Below are 22,288 nucleotides of genomic sequence, written 5' to 3' on the forward strand. Positions count from 1 at the left end.
CTGCGCGGCTGCCCCGTGTGCGCGCGCGGGTGGGAGCCAGAGCGCGTCATCACAGGGGAGCAAAACCGCCCGGATGCTGCGCGCGCGCTTCCTCCCCGTTTCCTAGCAAGCTCGCGCGGAGCCGGACCTGGGCCAAAAGCACCAACAACGGCTGGCGGCGGACAAAGGGGGGACAAAGGGCGGGGCCGCGGGAAGGGCCAGCGCGCGCGCGGGGAGGTTCCCCCCCCGGCCAACCGCTAGCCCGAGGGCTCCCCCCGCCCCGCGCGCTGCCCGCCCCGCCCACGTCGCTCGGGGAGGAGCCGCGCGCACGACCGACCGAGCGCCCGCCCCGCCCCGTTCTTTGTGCTCTCGGAGTCGGGAGCGCGTCTCGGCTCGGGTCGGTAGCAGCAGCAGCAGCCTCGAGCCTCCGTCGCCCCCGGTCACCATGTCGCTGGGAGTCGGCCCGGAGGCGGGATTCTCCAGCGAGGAGCTGCTGACCCTGCGCTTCCCCCTGCACCGCGCCTGCCGCGACGGCGACCTGCCGGCTCTGTGCGCGCTGCTGCAGCGCTCGCCCCGCTCCGACCTGGCGGCCGAGGACTCCTTCTACGGCTGGACGCCCATCCACTGGGCCGCGCACTTCGGCAAGGTGCGGTGCGGCCCGGCCCGCGGAGGGGGGCGCTGCCCCGCGGGACCCGCACGCTCACGCGGCGCCATCTTGCCGTGCTGGGGGGGCGGGAGGACGGGGGCGCGCCCGGCTCGGCGGGAGTCTCGGTACCGTCCGCAGCCCACCCCTCCCCCGGAGAGAGTAAGGGGCCGGGCTGCGGGAGGCGTTCCCCTCGGCCCCGCGGGGGAAGGTGGGAGGCGGCGGGCTCTCAGGGGGCGGGGCTGGCCCCGTCCCCGGGGGAGAGCCCGCGGTCGCTGTAGCAGGCATCCCCTTCCTTCGCACGGGGCCGGGGAAGGTGACCCGGCAGCCGGCTCTTGCTGAGGGGGTGGGGAAGCGCTGCAGCTCCGGCCGGGCCCGAGCCGCCCCCTCCCCGGAGCTTTTATTGACAGGGGCGGACCCGATTCCGTGGTCCTCGGCCGAGCTTTCGAAAGGTGCCGGGGTCACCGGCAGCTGCTGCGGGAGCCAATAGGGGAAGGGAAAGGAGGGGGGGGGGCAGGTGCTCCTCCCCCTGCGCGCGGGGGCGGGGCGGGGTATTGAGTTACCCGGGAGAACCCGCGGAGCGCCCCCGCCCCGCCCCGCCCCGTAACGGTCCTTCTGGCGCGCGCAGGCTCCACCTGGAGACTTTGTTTTGGTGCCCGAGTTATGACGACCGGCCTTGTGCGTGTCGGCAAGGAGGCGATCCTTGCGTCTGTGCCCGCCCCGGACACTTCTTCCCTACAGCCCTGCCGGGGAGGTGAAAGGAGGCGGTGCCACGGGGTCGAGCCTGGGTCTCCTGGGCCGGTTTCCTATTGTAATTGAGGGCAGAACTTGGCCCCCCACGTGGAGGAAGTGTGGTGGCCCCGAGGGGGTTACAGCTGAAGGTCAACGCTTTTCCTGTCGCCCATCCCTGTTAAGGTTCCATTTTCCCATCTTTTGTGACTTTTCTGTCGGCAGGCCTCATTCTGGCTCTTGTCTTTCTGGTGTTGGAGGGGGAGGGGGAGGGCGAGGGGAGAAGCGTGTGCTTTTAACCATTGCTTTTTATGTCAGGCTATATAAGGTTCTTGTGTGTGTGCACGCATTCTCATTCTCCTGTCAAAGGCGCTCGTAGAGGGAACAACCATACCTTCAAGCTAATGCTAGATACGATAAACAAAGTGCCCATTTTGTGGCCTGTGGCCAGATGTCTTTCTTTAATGAAAATACTAAAGGGAATGCACAAGATTTTCTGATAACTGCAAATATTTGTATACAGTTTTGCATATAGATACGTTTGGATATATCCTGTCAATAACATTTTAGTTCTCATAGATTGCTGCACTTCTAGCAGTGTTGTGTAACAGATCAGAGCCATTAGTCCAATTAAAGCAGGCTAAGCCTTTGAGGGGAGAGGCAAGAGGACAAGCCTACAAAGGGGATAAGCAGGATACCAGTAAAGAAAGAGCCTCAATTTACTTCTCCAAGGGTAGGGGCAGAGTTGGCTCCTTCAGCTTCAGTGAACTGCTTTGCTGTAGCAGAGCCTTGCTGCATCTGATTTATGAAGAGCTTCTGTACAAATTGATGTAGTATATTTCAGTTACAAACCTTTTCTCATATTTGTGCTAGGGGACAATAAAACATGAGGGACACTAAAGAGTAGTTAGTTCCCAAATTTGTGATCTGGTACAAAAGTACCTTGAACACCTTTCATTAGATAAAAATGAATACAGCATGCTGTTGAGAAATTAAACAGCCACTTCCATTGAACTTACAAAACACACACTTATTTTCCTAACCTTCTGTCTTCTTTAGTGGAACATAATCCTAGTTCATAACTGGAGGCTAAAGTAATTGCATTTCTAAACATTGTGGATTTTAAAAATACTAGTTTCTGAAAAAATTAATATACTAGGCCTGACTTTTTTTTCCTATTCCAGCCCCTTTCTGCTTCTCTAGTAGAGCAAAGGCCATACAAGTGACAGATCTTCCCCATGCCAGCTACTGATTTTCCTGACATGGGGCAGTCATGAAGTGGTGCAGATCCAGCTCCTAGGCTACCCTCATCCCTGTGTAGGGGGTGTAGCAGGAATATTATTGTGCTCTGGTCCTCCCTGCCTGGTCGAAGACCCCCTTATGGGTGCCAAAGCTAGTAAGACAAGCTTAGAACAGCTTCCTATGCTGGGATTTGCATAGAAACGTTCCCAGGATTGTTGAGCCCCAGCTTGCTCCTTTGTAGACACACTCTCCCTCCTTCTGCACCAAGCAGGTACTGGGCACAAAAGAGAATCTGCCCCAGTATCTTCATAGACCATAAAAAACCCAACAACAGTAGGTGTTCTCACTAATATCAGTAAACAAGAACTGCCCCCCGCCCCCAAGGAAGCAAACTGAAAAAGCCAGCTTTATTAGAAAGAGATTACATTTTTGGAGGGTTGGGGAGGTAAAGAAACTATGACAAGAATCAGTGTTTATAAATGGAAAATAAAGCCAGTAGGAAGAGAAGTACAGTATTATAGTTTCTAAGAAAGTATTACAAATAAAGAATGAGAAAATCAGAATGGTAAGAAATGTATGATTAGTTGTAATAGTAGGTAACTGTGTCCTGGCATTCATAAGGTCCTCCAGGGCTTATTTGCCAGTATGGCCCTCCATTGGTAGGAGGCTTGGTGTTGAGGTATGTTTGTGAATATAAACCACAATCAATCCCAAGCTGTTCCTTATAACCTTGGATACCTCTGGAACAGTCATTATTTTTTGTATCTTCCCTGAAAACTGAGATATGCTTGTCTCCTGGAATGCTAATGGATTCCTATAAAAACAGCTACATTCAAATTATGGTTAGTATTCAAGAAAATTCTGTCTGGTTCGTTATATCGTGCCCTGAATTATGCTGGGTGCTTTACAGACCTATCAGAAAGGTTAGTATATAAAATAATTTATTATCTAAATAGCCAGCATGCAGATAAGGGTATTTAGGGCAGAAATATATCCCCAAGATAGTGGGTTTTTTAATGCTTTCCTTCTATATTTGCAGGGTTTTTTAATCCTTGACTAATTGGCCACATTTTTTTTCTATGACCGTATCAGCTTGCCTCTTGCTTTTGTAATCCTTGCCTATTTTCTCTAGCTGTTGTTTGACTGTTTTACTTTTCTTGTTTATGATGTAAGGTAAGTAAATTCTGTTCCTCTTTGGGCTGTTACTTAAAAAAATACATAATTCATTCTCCCCTTCCCCTATCTTGTCAGAGAACAGGAGCCCTGGGGCCCTCCCCATCTTCCTCCGATTAACCCTGATTCCCAATCCGTACTGTAGCTATATCGTGCACTTGAAAAATCTTTTATTTTTATTTTTTTAAAGAAACCAAAAAGATGATGACCAAAACCAGTGCTCAGTGTTCGAGTCCATGGGACAAGAATAAGGGAACCTGGTGTTCTGGCCTGTTCCTGACTAGCAGCTACTTCCATTTTCTGATGGCGTTGGGACTCGGAGAAGCAGGTCTCTCAGTCCATGAGGCAGAAGGCCTTGTGTTCTGATTTTTAATGAAGTGCAGCAACTTATCCTCTCTATTAGACTTCTTAAAATTAAAGAAAAGAAATACATTTAAAAAAAAAGAGAACAATTTTAAAATAACCTTGTTTAGTTACAGACTATGAAACCATTCTAGTGTGGGTTACAAATTCACCTTAAATGCTAAAAGGGCACTGGTTCTCCAATTCTATTGCTGTTCTGTGGAGTTGACATTGAGGTTTCCCTGCCTCTTTTCAGACCAGCAATCTATATATAATATGCCAAAAAAAGAAAAATGCTTTGCACTTGGCAGAATAAAGAATTAACATTTTCACAGTAACCTTTAGACATCTTAATCCTTACGTTGCAAAATCTCCTAGTTACTAATGCTGGTTCAACTTCACCTTTGTTTGTAACTTTGGTAGGTAGGCCGCTGGCCGTCACTGGTGTCTTAAGCATCACGTCATTTAACCTTGCTTGGTTATGGTAACCATCAGTGACATTGGGGACCTTGGTGTGTAAATACCAGTATTGGGTAATGGTGGGGAAGTTTTGTAGAGTTCACAAAAAGCATATACAGGTAACTCACCACTACAACTGTATCTCTATTACAGCATCTTTTAAGTTTGTTATCCTTTGATATAACTATCTTAATTATTATTGCAGTTGTTTAAGCACCTATCATTCATTTATTTTTTATCTTTTTGAAGGATACCGTCTCCCATGATGAATGTTAGGGTTTGTGGGAGCTAGGTTCATTAGCACTATAATTATTTGCTCACCCCAAGATACTTTTATTCATAGATTCCAAGGCCAGAAGGGACCATTTTGATCCTCTAGCCTGACCTCCCATAAAACACAGGCTATAGAACTTCCCCAAAATAATTCCTGAGTATATCTTTTAGAAAAACATCCAATCTTGATTTTAAAATTTGTCAGTGATGGAGAATCCACCGTGACCCTCGGTAAATTGTTCCAATGGTTAATTACCTTCATTTAAAAATGTATGTCTTATTTCCACTCTGAATTTGTTTAGTTTCAACTTCTAGCCATTGGATTGTGTTATACCTTTCTCTGCTAGATTGAAGAGCCCATTATTAAATATTTGCTTCTCATGTAGATACTGTAATCATTTCTCCCCTAAACCTTCTCCTTGTTAAACTAAATAGATTGAACTGTTTGAGTCTGTCATTATAAGGCATATTTTTTAATCCTTTAATCATTCTCATGGCTCTTCTCTGAACCCTCTCTGTTGCATGGTGAGTTACCATATTTCCTTTATATCCAATCTTAAATCCACTCTGACTTTTTAAATGCATTTTATTTTCTGTATGCTGTTCATACATTTTCTCAGAAGAGAATGCAGTTAGTTGTCAAAGTCCTCTTAAAATTAAACATATGAGTTCATAAATTACACATTGACTATTGTATTTTAACTTTTTTATTAAACTGGTAGGGACAGTCACTAATGCTACAGCATATTTGCCCAATTACAGTTGAGGGTTAAAAACATTTGGAGTGGTCATATATTTGTTAAAATTTTCAAACTAAGATGTCTAATTTTAGTCATTTGACTTGAAAACTTTGATCTACATACTCTAAACTCTTTAGAGTAAAATTAGCCATACTACAGTGAAGCCTAGTATAAAACAAATGTATGTTTGTACATAAGCTAATTTCCTGGTGATTCCTGTTCCTGAAGGCCAGAAGGTTGGTGCCATTGCATGACACAATTTTCCAACCACTTTTCTCTAAACCAAGATCATCACCTTTGCAATTCTTCCAGCCCCTAATAATCTGACATCTTTTCAAAGCATTCTCAAAATTATTTTACTGTTGAAATATTAAAAATTTCAGCATAGTATGATATGAAAGTGAATGTCAGAATAAAGAGAAAATGCCAAAGAGGTCATATTTGACAGGGCAACCGAAAAACCCAAACCCTTTTGCTATGTTACCAATGACTGCAGTACAGAGATTTTAAATAGAAAGAATTGTAATAATATTTTTCAGCATTTTTTTAAAAAGCTAATAAGCATTTTACTTTCTTTTTATAGTTTGGGTTTCCAAAGCTGCAGGGGAATATTGAAGTAAAATTTCAGTTATCATTCTTTATTGCATACTCCCCACCCTCCTTTCCTTTTAAACTTTCCTGAAAACATTTAAGTTCACAGTAGGCGTTTTTTCTTTTTTTTTAAAAAAAAAGTTAAAGTTCTAGCAAATGCTACTTGATAGTGTCTATTTAATGTTACATTGATAACTTTCCAGATCAGAAACTTAGCAACTTTTCTGACAGAAGCAAACAGAATACAAGTCTAAAGTATAATCAGCTCTAAAGTATCAGGGTTTTTTCCCTATTAAATTAATGGTGTGGGGTTTGTTAAAACTTTTGGCAAGAATTAAATTCCTCTTGGCCACTTCTTTAGTGTCTTAGGCCTGGTCTTCACTGCCATTGACAGAAGATACACAAGTTACATAATGCAGCTTGCGTATCTCCTGTTGACTGACTTACGTTGCCATACCGCGGCATCTCCACTGCGCTGCGTTGATGGGAGATGTCCTCTGGTCAACGCAGCCTTACTCCTTTCAGGACAATGGGGGTGTGAATTAATGGCATCAATCGGAGAGCAGTTCTGGGATCGATTGAGCGAGTCTCCACAGCCCGCTCAATTGATCCTGCTGCATCGATCCCTGTAGCCCCAGCAGTGTAGATGTACCCTGAGAAACCTGGAAGAGGTGGTGAAGCCTCAGTTTATTATTTTGTTAGTCATGTTGCATCAGCCTGATTCCGCTAATGGTCAGTTTAACTGAAATTTTTCCACTTTCTCCTCTAATTTAACCAAGGATACATAAAGTAGTAGGGGTATATTTGATGTATAATAGTTCTAAATTATTTTCCCCTTGTCTATTTAAAGCTGGAGTGTCTAATGCAGTTAGTGAGAGCTGGCGCTACTGTAAATGCCTGTACAACACGTTTTGCCCAAACACCAGCCCATATTGCTGCTTTTGGAGGACATCCTCAGTGCCTGATCTGGTTGATTCAAGCAGGGGCCAACATAAACAAACAGGTATGGATTAATGTTGGGTTTGATGTTTGTTTAGGTTTTAAAAAATGCTCATAGGCCTGGGTTCACAAAGGAACTAGTGCTGTGATGCTGAGCATTGCAGTGCCTAATTCTAGGCACCTAAAAAGTCACAGGGACAATGTTGCAATCCACAATGCTTGAGTTAGGTGCCAGAGCTCTGTACATAATGAATGGGGGGAGAGAGACATCTTCAAATGTGATTTCCAAAAGCTAGCAAGCTAGGCGAGGAGCCACCTAAGCTAGACAGTGGGAGATACTGATGAGAGGTGTGTGCCCTAAACCTGCCCCTTTCATGGAGATATGCACTTAAAGCCAGGTTGCAAGGAGATGCCTATCTTTGATAGTGATTCACCATGATGAGGTGGAGAGGGGGAAGAGTTAGGTCTCTCACCTAGAAGGTGGGAGATCCTGTTCCAGCCCCACTTCTCTAGTGATTCTACTTACTTAGTCAAAGCATCAACAGGAGAGATTGCAGTAGTCTCTTATCGAAATATCACATAGCTCAGGGGTTAGAGCACACTGCTTGGGATTTGAATAGGGGTCTCTCACCTCTTTCTCCCCATCATGCAGAGCGGGGAATTAAACTTGGGATTCCCTCATGTGAGTACTCCAATTAGTTGGCTAAATGTTACATTGTGGGTGTCACCACTGTCTCCTGGATTTTGAATGATACCCAATCCAATAGGGGTCCTCTGAACATGCCAACTGGATCAGGCCCTGAACACAAGATCAGCGGTCACCTGTGTTTTTCCCTGCCTAATTGTGGATTGCTTTGAGGCTTAGGTGAGAGTGAGGTAGCAGTGCACCTGCCTGCAGGCAGAAACATAGGCACGTAGGGAACATTTACAATGAAAACTTACTCACCAAGTGAGTTTAAATGCTTACAGGGTTAGGCAGCAGCTGAGCAGGAGTTTTATGAATTGCAGTAAGGCTAAAAATGGGACTTAAGAACCTAAGTATCTTTGTGGATCTGGACCATAGTCCTTAATGAAGAATAGTTTAGAAAAGTTTTAATTATTTGTATCAAGATAATTGTAGAAAGAATAAGTATCTTTATAAAATGAGATTTATAAAGAAGGCTAACCACTGACAATTGAGTTAAAACTCATTTATTATAACTGACGATTTGAAGAACCCATTTTTCTGATCCACGATTTGAGGTGTGGCTGCTGTTTTCAGTACAACTGTCTTTATCAAGTTTCTGTGGTATTGGGAGCATGATCATAATTCTCATTACAATGCAGCTCTTAAACAGATAACGAACGTAAAAAAATACAACTCTAAGTCAAGCCACCATATCTAATTAAACTATGGAAACCACCAGTCAATCCAACATGATTCAGTCAAAATTCTAACTGGTATTAATAGTAGCTGAGATTATTTTAGGATGTACTTGTTTTCATAATGTTTCTCTTTTGACACTAAAGATCTTACAAAATTCTTCGTTACTTTTGTAACAGTTTAAAGAAAACATGTTTTTCATAATCATAGCATGCGTGGATGAATACATTTTTATCCTGGGCTGGTTAATCTTCATTACTGTATTGCAAAACAGGATTAAGATTTATTTGCAGATGGAGGATGAATTAATATACAGTAATAGGCAATGAATTGTGTGGGTGACTTATATTCTGGAACTTCCTTAACAGTAATAGAGACAAGCACTAATAATTACAGACGTGTACTGTTGTGTCTTCGCAAAAAAAAAAAGGGGGGGTTATTAATGCACAGCAAGCATAATCATAAATCCCTTCGGTGCTGAACAGTGTGCCATGTATATTCTAGCAGCAGTGAAAATATTTATTATAATGCTGTGGAGTGGCCATGAATGCCAAGAGATATATAGATTTTCAAAAAAACTACAGCGCTGGATCACAAATTTTATAATTGCCATGTTGCTTAGGTAAAATGCAGTTACAATAAAATCTTAAAATGAAAGTTAAAATTGTGTGTGACAGTTTTAATATCCAAATTGTCACAATTGTTGAGATGAATGGGGAACTCACTGAGCTCACTTTACTGTGTCTTAGTAGAAGTAAGGACCGGGAGGCTTGCATGAGGGAAAGAGCTTAGTTTTGCATTGAGGAAGGAATGTGTTATGATTGTTTCGATGAGACTCGAATAACTTCCCACACAAGTTATCCCATCATCAGCCTCTGGAGCTGTTGTGCTCAGCAGGAGAAATGTGCATTTTGTCGTCACAAAGGGGGCTTAATTAGACTCTGCTATAACTGAACATGCTCAAACTAAGAACTGAATTTTCAGATTTGCATCTTCATTACTCAACAAGCTTCTCTGCTTGTCTCAGTCTAGCGTGATGAGCCTTCCCTTCTAGTAAAGACAGATTCATAGAAAGGGTCTGAATGAGAAATGCTTTCCTTGCTATTGCTCTGTGCACCTGTTGGCCACTGGAAAAGAAAGGTTGGCTCGTCCTGCTGACCCATATTTAGTAATCTATCCACATTGTATCTAATAAAAAAGAAACTAATGTTGGAGGTAGGGAAAATTAATTAGTTTTCCCTTAAATTTGATCTCAGATGTCCTTCTAAAAGAATAAAGTTTACTTGCTAGTTTTTCAAAATTCAGTTTTGGGTTTTTTTTTAAATTCAGGGATTTTATTCCAATGGCAAGTCAGTTGTGTTTTCCATTCTCATGTAAATCACAACATGCTTGAGTTTTTTCCTCATAATCTAACAAAACAAACAGGTCATCTTCTAGTTAAAAGCAATTGTAAATAATTTCATTGTTCCAAAACAGTTTTTCAAGAGGAGCAAGTGAATAGTCATTACAGTGTAAGTTTTGCTATCTTAAGCACAGGATTTGCTAGTAAACAAATGCTGTAAATAAGCACAATGATCATATTTTCTGTAGTTCCCTTAATTCACTAAATGTTTGTAATTAGAATGGCATTACTACCTCCACCCCTTTCATGGCCTCAGAGGTATTGGAGGAATTTTGTCTGGGACAGCAGGGAAGAAAAATGCCTTGACCCATCTAAGGAATACATCTCTATCCACTCCTCTTAAGACATTCAACCAGGGGGCCTCTGGGCTGACTGGTAGGTCATAAGGCAGTAGCAAAGCATATTGTCTCCTGTGCTCTTAAGGGTTTATAAGCTCCCTCCCAGCCCTGGACACAATTCTGCACTGGAAGAAAAGCTCCCCAGTTCCACTCCTTGGGATGAGAGTTGGACCAGAGCTCTTGGGAGTTGCTGTGGACATCATGCTAGTTGCGTTTTATGAAAAGGAAGGAATTTTCTCTATCTGCCAGATTTGCCTGAGCAGGTCAGTGGGTTTTTTTGCCTTCCTGTCAGCAGCCTGGGGAGCTGGTGGGAAGGTTATGTTGTAAAATTAATTTTTGTTGCAGCTTGGCAGGTGCTTACTGCATATAAGCCTGCAGTAGGGGGTCTAGTTTCCTGATAAATCAGAATTGGAAGCAGATTAGGAGAAGGTATATCTTAAAGAAGATGGAGAATGAGATTGGAGCTCCTAATGATTGGTACAGTGAGGCTACAATACCCTCTTTCCTACTCCCTTAACTCTCAGATGAGAGAGGGTGGTGGGCTCCCAGCAACAGTGCTGGTTAATAGTGTTGGAGGCTGATGACAGCCCTTCACTGAGTGTGGAGCAGATTACACCAGGGGTGATGACCTGCACTGGATAAGTTATTGCTGGATAGTAGCCTAGTTCAACCACATTCTTATTGTCTTGTCTGTTTTCCTGCCGTTTCTGGGGCAGTTGTGGTCTAGCAGATAGAATAGAGTTCTTCTTTGAGTGCATGCTCATGTCCATTCCATGTTAGGTGTGTGTGTACTGCACAGTTGCTGGAGATCTTTTCCCTTGACGGTATCTGTTGGGCCAGCTCTAGCACCCTTTGGTGCTGTGCGCTCATGTGCCGGAATAAGGACCTGGCCAGTCCTGAACCCTCTTAGTTCCTTTTTACCACCTATCATGGTTATTGGAATGACTTCTGGTTTCAGCAAGGTGAACAGTCAGTGGTTTCCGTTATTGTCTAGTTTACTTACCTTCAGTTTTAATTTCTAGTAGTAGTGTATATAGTATTAGTGTATATAATTAGACCCCGTCTTGTAGCTGAGTGGAGCTTTCTTTGCCCTTGCAGTCAGGCATGCTTCAGTCTCTGGCTTCAAACCCTGTGCCTTTTGTGGCAAGCCTATGCCAGTGAGCAATCTACACTCAAGTTGCATGAAGTGTCTGGGGGAAGCTCATGTATAAGAGTGTTGCGAAATCTGCCACAATTTCGAGGTTTGTACAAAAAAAGGACAGGGAGTCTAGAGTAAGTGGCATTTTGATGGAAACTGCACTTAGACCGGCATCAGAACCAAGCTGGTTGGACTCAGCACAGAGCACCTTGGTGTCAGAGCAAAGTGCTCCTCCAGCACTACACGTTTGTCGCCACTGTTTCCCCCTCCCCAGTACTGAGAAAGAAACACAAGAAATAACAGTTGGAGAGGAGACACTCCCCAGTACTGAGAAAGGACAAGCAAGGGTTGTGCAGTGGAGTGTGACCTGCGTCAACCCATTGCTCCACGGTGCCACCTCCCCCTCTCCCCCCCCAGTGGCATCATTGACTCTGCCCTGCTCACAGGTGCCATTCAGTCCATTGCAGGACCATCAACCAGCACCGGGGGGGGGGACATGACACTAGCGGGATCACTGTGCCCTCCATCCTGAATGTCTTTGCAATGGCCAGGGACCTGATGATACTCTCGGTTCTGCTGACCCTGATGGGGCAACTATCAGCACCAAGGAGTGCGTCGAGGCGAAGGGAACATGTTACCCTGAGCTCGTATCCGGTGCCAGGTCCTCCATTACCCTTTGGTCATCGGCAGACTTCCCCACTCTGGCATCAGTCCTCAGAACCTCTGCACCGGCCGACAGAAGCGAGGGGTACTACCCGTCCCATTGTCTCCTCAAGAGGACTCATCCTCAGAGTCGGAGGCGGAGCACTGCACACAAGCAAGAGCTGTCAGCAGTATCCAACCTATATCCCTCCGAATCTAGTGCACCCTACTGGCACTTGGCCCAGAGGACAGTTTCAGTGGCCGTTTTGGAATCTGTGAGGTTTTCCCCCGGTATTGGGACCACCTTCCAGCTGTTCTTAATTGGTGGTGTTGGAGAGAAGGGCTCCTCCACCATGCCCTCTGGCACCCATCTTGGATTCCGGTTCCGAGCCTGGTACCGGCGCTCAGGACGTAGGCCTGCATGATGTAGTAAGTGCAAAAGAAGAGGAAGGCCCTGCACCAGTACAGGCCTCTTCTCCCTCCTTCCCAGATGAAGCAGTCTCAGGACCGAATGACTCCGTGCCACAGGATGACGGTGAGCTCAAGTCTGGTCAAGACCCTATGGCAGACCCAATCCTCTTTGCCTTCTGCCTCAAAGAGAGCAGAGAAAAAGGACTATGTTCCTGCCAAGGGATATGAATACCTGTATTCCCACCATTCTCATGGGTCCCTTGTCACAGCAGCCAACGAGAAGAACAGCAAGGCATAACTCCCAAGCAAAAAGACTTAAAGACGCTAGACGTATTCGGTAAAAGATTTATTCTACGCGTGGATTATGCTTTGTATTTCCAACCATCAGGCAGTGTTTGGGAGGTATGATTTTAACATTTGGGACTCCATGGCAAAGTATAAGGACTTGTTGCCACAGGACTCCAGGCAAGAGTTCTCTGCTCTAATGGAGAAAGGGAAGACAATAGCCAGAGCATCCCTCCAAGCAGTCCTTGACACAGCAGCCTGAACGATGGCTTCAGCTGTGGTCATGAGGAAGTGCTCCTGGCTCCAATCTGCAGGGCTGCCACTTGAGGTCCAGCAGTCCATCCAAGAATCTTCCCTTTGAGTGTACCTTCCTCTTCTCATTTCCATACAATGTCAGCTCTGATACCCAAGTCAAGGCCACCCTGGTCACGACAGACCGGTTTTGCCTCAAACTTCTGGGTCACATGGTCACATGCACTTATGTGGTACTCCGTGCAAGACTATGCCTCCCAGCCCTTTCAAGCTTGGGTGGCCTTGGTGTACTCACCGAACCGTCACCACTTGGACTCTGTGTTCATGGTTCCCGCCGCAGTCCTCACCTCCCTCAGCTTGTGGAGGAATCCCCAATTGGTGCGTGCAGGCATTCCCTTTGTCACCCTCTAACGTTCAGTCTGCCTAATTTCAGATGTGTCCTACCTAGGTTGGGGGGCTCACCTTGAGCACCTCAGGATTCTCAGGGCCTGTGGTTCTAGCGTGAGCTCTCTTTGCGCACAAACATTAGGGAACTCAGAGCAGTCTGCTTAGTATTCCTACTTCAGATCACAGACCAAGTTGTATGAGTGCTCACGGACAACACGGCAGCCATGTTTTACATCAACAGACAGGGAGAAGCGTGTTTGTCTACTCTGTGTCAGGAGGCCATTCACCTGTGGGACTTCTGCATGAATCATTCCATTTACCTTGAAGTTTCTCATCTTCCGGGAGTCTGGAATGCTCTGGCATATCACCTCAGCAATGGTCCCTTTACCCAAAACTAATCAGATCCATTGTCCAGAGGTGAGAGTCTCCCCATGTAGACCCGTTCGCAACCAGGCAGAACAGGAAATGTCAGCACTTTTGTTTGCTATGTGGTTACAGCCTGGGTTCGTGCCCAGATGCCTTCCTACTACCATGATCAGAACTCCTGTTTTGTGTGTTTCTTCCCATTCCTCTGATGCACAAGCTCCTTCTGAAAGTCAAACGAGACAAATCAAGGGTCATCCTTACAGCCTCATATGGCTGTGACAACACTGGTTTGGACCTGACAGTAGTGCTGCCACTCCCAGACCTGATCTTGCAAGATCATGGCGGTTTGCTTCACCTGAGCTCAAAGCAGCAAATTTGAAAACATAAGATGAAATCCTGTTGTAACCAACACCTCTGTCAGGTCTTGTTTCTCCTTGATTTTTTTGGCCACTCTTCCTGTGTTCACCTGTCTCAGCCTGATGGGGACACAACTCGCAGAGATAGGACACCTTTGTCTGTGCCCCTTGACCAAGATTGAGGAGGCTGGAGGTTCCAGAAAAACTTTGTCCTTCAGCACCTCTTCTTAGAGGTTATAGGATTGTCTTCTCTTTGAAGAGGTCAGTGTGATGCTACGCATATAACAGTAATTTTAACAAAAAGATTTATTTAAAATGGAGAATAGAATTAAAACAAACCATACTTAATCTTTTTGTAGACTTTCACTCAGTGCTGGTCAATACTAGGAACTTATATTGATATAGCTACATCTCTCAGGGAGGTCAAAAATCTGCACCCCAGAGAGATGTAGCTATGCCGACCTAACCGCCAGTGTAGACAGTGCTGGTTACTCCCTTTCAGGGAAATGGATTACCTACTCCATTGGCTCTCCCATTGTAGGTAGTGTCTACACTGTAGCACTGCAGCCGTTTTAAGTATAGACATACGCTTCGCATCAATTACTCTAGATAAGGCATTCTCAGATTATTTATAGAGGGGTAAAAAGTGAATAGCTTACATGCCTGGAAAATACTTTCTTCTCTTTGACCACTGTTATCATCATATCAGCCTTGCTTGCTGACCTCAGAGCAGCTTCTTCAGGATCAGTTTCTCAGGTCCCTTTTGGGTCAGTTTGCATGTGCAGGCACATGCTGTCCTGGCATCTGAGATGTTAGTCTATTAACATTGAGAGGTTACATTGACATTTAAAACTCTTTGATCATGAGCCCCTTTAAGTAAAGTCTGTGGTCTTCCCCCCCAGTCACTGGAACTGGGCTTGTTTAGTCCGCAGAAGAGGTTAGGGGGGATTAGATAATGGCCTTCAAGTACCTGAATGGGGACGCCAGGGAGGATGGAACTATGCTGTTCTCTGTGGTGGCAGATGACAGAACAAGGAGCAATGGTCTCAAGTTGCAGTGGGTGAGGTCTAGGTTGGATATTAGGAAAAATGTTTTCATTAGGAGGGTGGTGAAGCACTGGAATGGGTTATCTAGGGAGGTGGTGGAATCTCCATCCTTAGAGGTTTTTAAGGCCTGGCTTGACAAAGCCCTGGCTGGGATGATTTAGTTGGGGTTGGTCCTGCTTTGAGCAGTGGGTTGGACTAGATGAGCTCCTGAGGTTCCTTTCAACCTTAATATTCTATGTTTCTGAATCACCCCTGGAAGCCTCTCAGCCTTTCTGTCTCCAAGGCTGGTATGTCAAAAGCTGTGGTACTTTCTTATGTTAGGGTAAGTAAGGGTAACTCTTGATCTGCATCATTGTTCCTTTCTACAGGAGCAAGTTTATGCCCTCCATCTCAGCTGAACATAGATATGACCTTTGTAAAATTATCCTTACCATGAAACAAACTGTTGACAGACCCTAAATCAGGGATATAAAACATACATCCTACAATCCTGAAGCATCCTGCAAGCTGTCTTTATGTGGCCCACAAGGCAGAACCAGGTAGTGCAGAATCTTGGTTTTCATTTTTAAAAAACTACAGAGATAAGTTTCCAAATGTGAACAGAGTGTAACTGATGCAATGATGTCTGCCTTACTCTGCAGACAGCCTGAATCAATGACTAAGAACTGTTAACACCCTTTCCTTTATTAATTGCATTGGAGTGTCAATTCTAAAACCCAGTGATGATCCTTGCCAGTTAGTTAATGCTGACATTGATCATCTTAACAGATAAAATAGGAGTGGAATGAAGCACAGTGAGGTAGAAATTGGGAGTTGCTGCAGTGCAGAAGATGTAGAGAGGAGAACAGGAGACTCGCAAAGATTGGGAAGGGGAAAAGAAATGAAGGTCAGGAATAGAGATAGCTTAAAGGGAAACATGTTTTCTCACTGACTGATGACTGCAATAGTAAGGCACTGAAAAACCAACCGAACATTTACTTAAGCCCACATCCGTCTCGTGATATCTGAGTACATTTGCAGTGGGAGATCTGTGGCACACTGTGGGAAGCATGTAGTCCTGAATTTATAATGTGGACCCACAGATCATAATCACACACTGAATTCAACCCTCCCCTGCAAGTGACCCTGGCACCCTTGCTGTAGATTACCTGTGAAACTTGTAAAGTTTTTTTTTTTTTTTTTTGGGGGGAGGGGGGAGGCAGTGGGAAGAATTACATATAAAAGAAGATGCATTTTTGCTGTGCTATTTGTATAACAACTATTACAAAGGGGCTCCAATCCTGATTAGGGCCTCTGAGCACTTCTGCAATACTAACAGATAATAAAGATCGCCTCAAAGAAGGAACACTGTAATCACATGACATTTGTTTCCTTATGAGTCATCCAACATAGAGAAACCCAGAACGACCCTCACAATACTGTTAAAGTGGTGGTCACATTCATAACTAGATACTGGATACCTTTACTAACCCACTTCCTTAATTTATATCTAGGAAAAAAACACTGAATGTTTAGAAATAATGTAACTGTTTTTTATCTGACAAAATGTGGTCTGTTTTTGCAGGATTATGTTGGTGAAACTCCTATTCATAAAGCAGCACGATCTGGTAGTATGGATTCCATAAGTGCCCTTGTAGCTCATGGAGCTCAGATAGAGTAAGTGGGGTTTTTTGTTTGGTTGCTGTGTGTCTAGCTAACTAACATAGGATAGAGAACGTAGATACTAATAAAACTGAAAAAAATCAGAACAGCAAACATCTTATTAAGAGAACTTCAGTTAGACATGTTCATTTATTGTAAAGCTTAAGATTCTTAACATGTCTAGTAATAAACAATATTATATAAGTGATATCAGTCAGTGCAATATATGAAACACTGAATGTATATTTGTTGTTAAAACAATATTTATCACACCTCTGTAAAATGCCCCCAAATTTTACATCTTGTCTATTTGTAGGTATCTGTTAAAACACTTTATACATCATTAGTGAATATATTCACAAAAGGGCTAGAGCAGAGTTATTTGCCAAAAAAAGTTTTCACTCACTTAGCCATTAGTATAATAATTTTTGTTAGTATATATTGTGTACTTGCACTGTTAACTTTTTTCTTTAAAGGTTTATGTACTTCAAAAACATTCAGAAAATTTCACAAACTTTTGCAACTTACAGCATGGACAAAATGGATGCAGTTTTCACCTAGACATGTTGAGTATAAGCTCTATGGCTTATAATAATGTAAATACTTTAGCACTTTGTATATAATTAGAACTAGCTTTATTATTTAAATGATAATTAGTGTTTTTTGTATTTTAACTACAATGTGAATCTCTTGAGTTATAAGAAAATAAGAATCAGAGTTAATTTCTTGTTTAACCCTTTGGTTTCCATCTTACTATTTTTTTAATTGTGCATCAATGAAATCTTCCTTAATTTTTTGTTACGGTACCATATAGTGTCCAGAAAGCATTGCTTATAGTTATTAATATTAAGCACAACTGTCTTGCTAGAATAATGGTATTCAATTAAAAATTGTTATGCAAATTCTGAGTAGAAATATGACGTTACTTGAAATCAAACTTAACTTTATAAATCCCCATTTTGAATTGAACACTGGACTGAATTGAAAGTGAATGTTTGAGGCAAACTTGAATTAAAATTTACAGTGGAATTGAGAAAACCTTAATTATCATCATCAATTAGTATGTGACCAGCTGATTTTGTAATTGTCAGAAGTGATAATATTAAGAGGTGTAGAACTTTAGTATAAAGCACTTGAAATAAATAACTTAAGATTCTGGAAGTAAAAGAAACTAATGGTTAGCACTAATAGGGTTTTCCTTATACAAGCAGTACAATTAAGAAAGGCTATTGTAAGTTTTAAATCATGTCACTAATCTTTCCTGCTATTGACATGTAGTGTAGCAAAATATTGTTATACATTTTTGTAGAGGGTATCTAACTTTGGCCAAAACTATTTTTGATCTTTTTAATATAATCTATAATGCAGCGGAAGGACTGCAGATTTATTGCAATTTAATGTAATAGGTTACCAATTTTTTGTATCTTAGGTATTTCATTATTTATATAATGCTGTAGGTATCCATGGTGCTTTATAGACAAGTAACATAACAGATCCTGTCCTGGGGGGATTGTAGTGTAAGGCTTCAGTCTTTCAATCTGATTTGCTTCCATGGATTGTTAGTCTGCATAGAGCCTAACTGAATGCACTAGACTCGACTGTAAACCCAGGGGTCTGTGTCTGTAGATCAGTTTCCAGGATCAGTGCCTTAATTTGACTCATCAGTTACATATGGGGTGAAATCCTGGTCTCAGTAAACTAAATGAGAGTTTTGCCATTAACTTCATTGGGCCAGGATTTCACCCATAGGCATTTAAATTTGAAAACTAGACTAATATTAAGCCATATCCATATTTAAACACCTGAAAGGGGTATTGATTTTAGACCTCCAAGTTTGAATCTGGACCCACAGTCAGTGGCCTCATTGATTATGTAACCTCTTGAAAATGCAGAGTACCTCAAGTACTAAGTTTTTATTCTCATCTATTTTGTGGTTTAAAGTAAAAAACATGGACGTTTCCCACTGTGGAATACTAATTAAGAATTTCACCATGGATATAGTAAATGATTGACTATGTGGGGTTAGAAGTAGTGGTAGTGGTTTGTTTTTTGTTTTTTTAAATACAGAATTAAACACATTGAACCAAATATACTGATCTAAAGCAATTATAAGGTCTTTGATTTTAGTTAACTGTGCCCACAGGTATGGGTAGTAAACTTGGCCCTTTGTTTTAATGGAGATTTGCTCTTCTAATTCTGTCTTTTTTATAAATAAAATTCTTGTTTATTTCTTTATACAGTGTTTTTGTTACTAAAAACTATAGTTGCATGAAGATACAGAGAATACATCTGTGACTGCAGATAGGCAAATATAAAGACACCTGATATAAACAGGTATACAATGTACACTGAATTTCACATTTACTTGTGTTGTATGAGAAGTAACACAAGGATACTAAGACTCTATTGTTTCACTGTGGACTTTCTACTAGTAGTGTAATATTTTCATCAGGGTATCTCTTATTAAAGCCTGATAATTGAAATAGTGCTCTTTTAAAATTGAGTACAAAACCTAACTTGGGCTACCACAGTGTTTGATAACAGTATTCTTATATTATTCATTCAGTTGAATTGGAAGCTAACTAATGTTGACAATAGTTAATTTTATCCTTGCTGGACAAATAATGATAATATTAGTTTGAATAAATTTACCTCCTTGAAGTTTTTCAAGTTTACTTTATTTCCGGCTTTTGATAGTTCATCACGCCAATAAAATAAATACAGTACGTTGCAGTCAAAACTGGACAAAGATTTGCATTAGTTACCTAATTGATGAAAGAAAATATGGATCTCCATTCCTGTGTAAATTTTTAATTGTAAAACAATATTAAGTGTACCCCATTGAAAATAGTTTGACTTTTTTTGGTGGTATTTTGCCTTCTCATTTTAGCTGAAGCATGTTCTGTGCACAGTATGTTCTACAACCATAAAAATGATTGCTTCTAACTATGATATTCATGGACCTTTGAAGAGGGGAAGCAGGTGGCCACAATGTCCTCATATGGGTGAAAAGGTTTGCTGTATCACTGACTTATTAATGTGGATAATACCTTTTACAATAATCTATAATAACTGCTGGATTTTTATTAAAATGGCATAATAGCACAATTTGTCGAAATTGTGCACATCAAAAATGCTGAAACAAGTGTTCACAAAACTTGTAGAAAATACTTCTTGGTGCCAGGTTTTCTTTTGATCTTTTAATATATCTTTTTCAGAAACAAATCATTAGGTAACTTCTAAAAATACATTTTTATTATATTGTACTCATAAAAAGAATACCCAAATATAAATGCTGAATATGCGTTCTTGGAGAAATGGAAAAGAAATACATATCTGATATATCTGCTGTTAACGATCATGTTCATTTAAAATGGTTTCTGGTACTTTGCATCTGTGCATCGCACATCATTCTTTCTTCTTCTTTGTATGAACAGTTCAGACTTCTGCAATTGCCATTTGAGCAATCACACTGTACTACTTCAGTGACTCAGTCTTGAGTTAGATTGATGAAGGAGACCCTCTCTCTGCCAAGTACCAGTGGTTCATTCATCTGTATCCTGCTAAGGAGGCGAGAGAACTCTTGACTTGAGATCATGACATGGTTTGATATATGTTCAGTCAGATGAATGCACTAAGTCTTGCTAAGTGTAGTTGTTTTGCTTAAACTGATAAAAAGGGGAAGAAATTCCACTTTTTTCCATACCATGTTTGTTCTTGAAATATTCAGATACATTGTTCAGGGTTCTTGAATACCAAAATATAAGTGAAAGCTTCATTTGTTTGAGGAAGAATTCTGTAAAGTCTTTTAGAAGAATAGTTTGAATGTCATGCTGGGAAGCTTGGTAGTGATGCACCAGCTCTATTGTCTATGGCAATTAGAGAAAAGTTACAGAGGAAGGAGTGTTTTCCTTCCTGGCATATGATAACTTAATTTAGTCTCCAAGGGAAGATACCGAAGTTCTGGGATAGATATGTCAATGGCCAAAGTCAAAATGAGACCAGTGGCATTTGAACCTCTTAAATCATAATACATCTGTTTCTGTTGGGTGACTGACATACATCATGATGATGCTTTATGCATTCGCTGAAACCTTTGTGTCAGCTAAAGCTGACTTTCTCACCAGAACTGTTGCCTGATTTATTGATTATGTATTAATTCCCAATTAGCATTTGGTGGCTTGGCAGGGTTCTGCTCAAATTATTAGAGTTCTCAATATGATAACAGCCTGGTGTGCACTTACACTTAGGAAGGCCTTTTGACCTTGTAATATTTTTATTAATACCGTTAGCAAGATCACAAACACTCCACCCCAGTAAAGTAGGTAGAGGTTCAGAATGGTCAAGACCTCTGGCATCGGAGCATTCATATACTCATTTTATCCTTTGCAGAGAAACCTGCAGTGTGAGTCAATATCTTCCTTATCTTCATTAGTTACCATCATAACCAGTGGGTGTCGTCATGCTCTTTTCCGAGGCATGCAGGCCAAGATATAGCTGTTATGATGTGTTATGCTGATGCCCACTATGCTTTCATCCCTTTTCCTTATTTGAACTTCCACACCCCTCTACTTCTGGGGCACCCCATTTATCATAGGCTAATTCATTCGTTCTCTTTATACTCATTAACATTTATGTCATTCAGTCATCATAACAACTTGTGGCTAGCACATTGCTGACACCCTTTGTCTGCAAAATCCGAAGAATACTCTAGCCAGTTTTAACTGGTACATTACAAAACATATCCTAAACATTAGCAGTTTAATACACATACTTTAATGCAGCATTCTATCTTATGACAACTTGTGATATAGGGCCAGTTACTGGTTATGAACGTTACTTGCTTATATCAGGTGTTCTTTTAGGCCTGCGGCTTTGTCTGTCTAAGCTAAATATCCTTACAGGCTTGTAGGTCCTTTTTTACAACCAAATTAATGCTTATATTTCACCTCAATATCCAGAATTTATGCTTGGCTACAGAACAAACTGGGAGTACATTTGAGTGAGTAAATTCAGTCCTTTCATTATGTTAATAGCATGGTGTGTTTAGTGCTTCCTCAGTTTATCAGAACTTCTTCACCCTCCTTTATACTAATGATGTAATCTGCTTTAGCAATTTTTTTCCTTTGCAGGCTTTGATTGATTATTCTCATTTGGCTGCTTCCTCCTTTTTCTGAAGTACTGGAACAGTTGTAATGGCATATTCTTTTAGATCTTTTGAGAAACCCTCTGTGAAGCCTCTGTAACCACATTTCTCAGTACATTTTTCTTCAGGTGAATTCTAGTTGGCATTTTAATTATAATCTCTTTTAGGATTTCCTTAGCCCTCATTCATGCTAGTAGATACTTTTCATTTTACCGTCACAGATTTTCTTAATTTTTCCCAAATCTTGTTTTCTAGCACTTGGAGACCACAGTGATGCTTAGATTTCATGCTGACAGATATCTTAGAAGAACCTTAGATAGATAGTATCAAAGGCTAGGTTGTAAGATTTCTATGAGCCAATTCCCCATCAGTTTGGAAAAAAAATAGATTTTCCTTTGGTTTCTT

The 22,288-nt window shown here is 42.0% G+C and overlaps 1 protein-coding gene across 2 annotated transcripts in view; it reads left to right on the top strand.

The window, feature by feature from the left end:
• The first annotated feature begins 305 nt into the window (after positions 1–305).
• Positions 306–22,288, top strand: part of ANKRD10 (ankyrin repeat domain 10) — a 51,755-nt gene continuing 29,772 nt past the window's right edge. Inside the window, exons 1-3 of one of the 2 annotated variants that reach the window (XM_067563688.1) lie at positions 306–625; positions 7,022–7,174; positions 16,661–16,752. In XM_067563688.1, the coding sequence (XP_067419789.1) occupies positions 425–625; positions 7,022–7,174; positions 16,661–16,752 (446 nt within the window). In that variant the 5' untranslated portion in view covers positions 306–424. Of the gene's footprint in view, positions 626–1,141; positions 1,504–7,021; positions 7,175–16,660; positions 16,753–22,288 lie in introns of those variants that run through there. The other variant, XM_067563689.1, reaches the window with a different exon arrangement.

Source organism: Emydura macquarii, unplaced genomic scaffold, assembly GCF_026122565.2.
Source record: "Emydura macquarii macquarii isolate MOO-44397 ecotype Brisbane River unplaced genomic scaffold, CSIRO-AGI_Emac_v2 contig_2531, whole genome shotgun sequence".
Taxonomy (NCBI): Eukaryota; Metazoa; Chordata; order Testudines; family Chelidae; genus Emydura; species Emydura macquarii.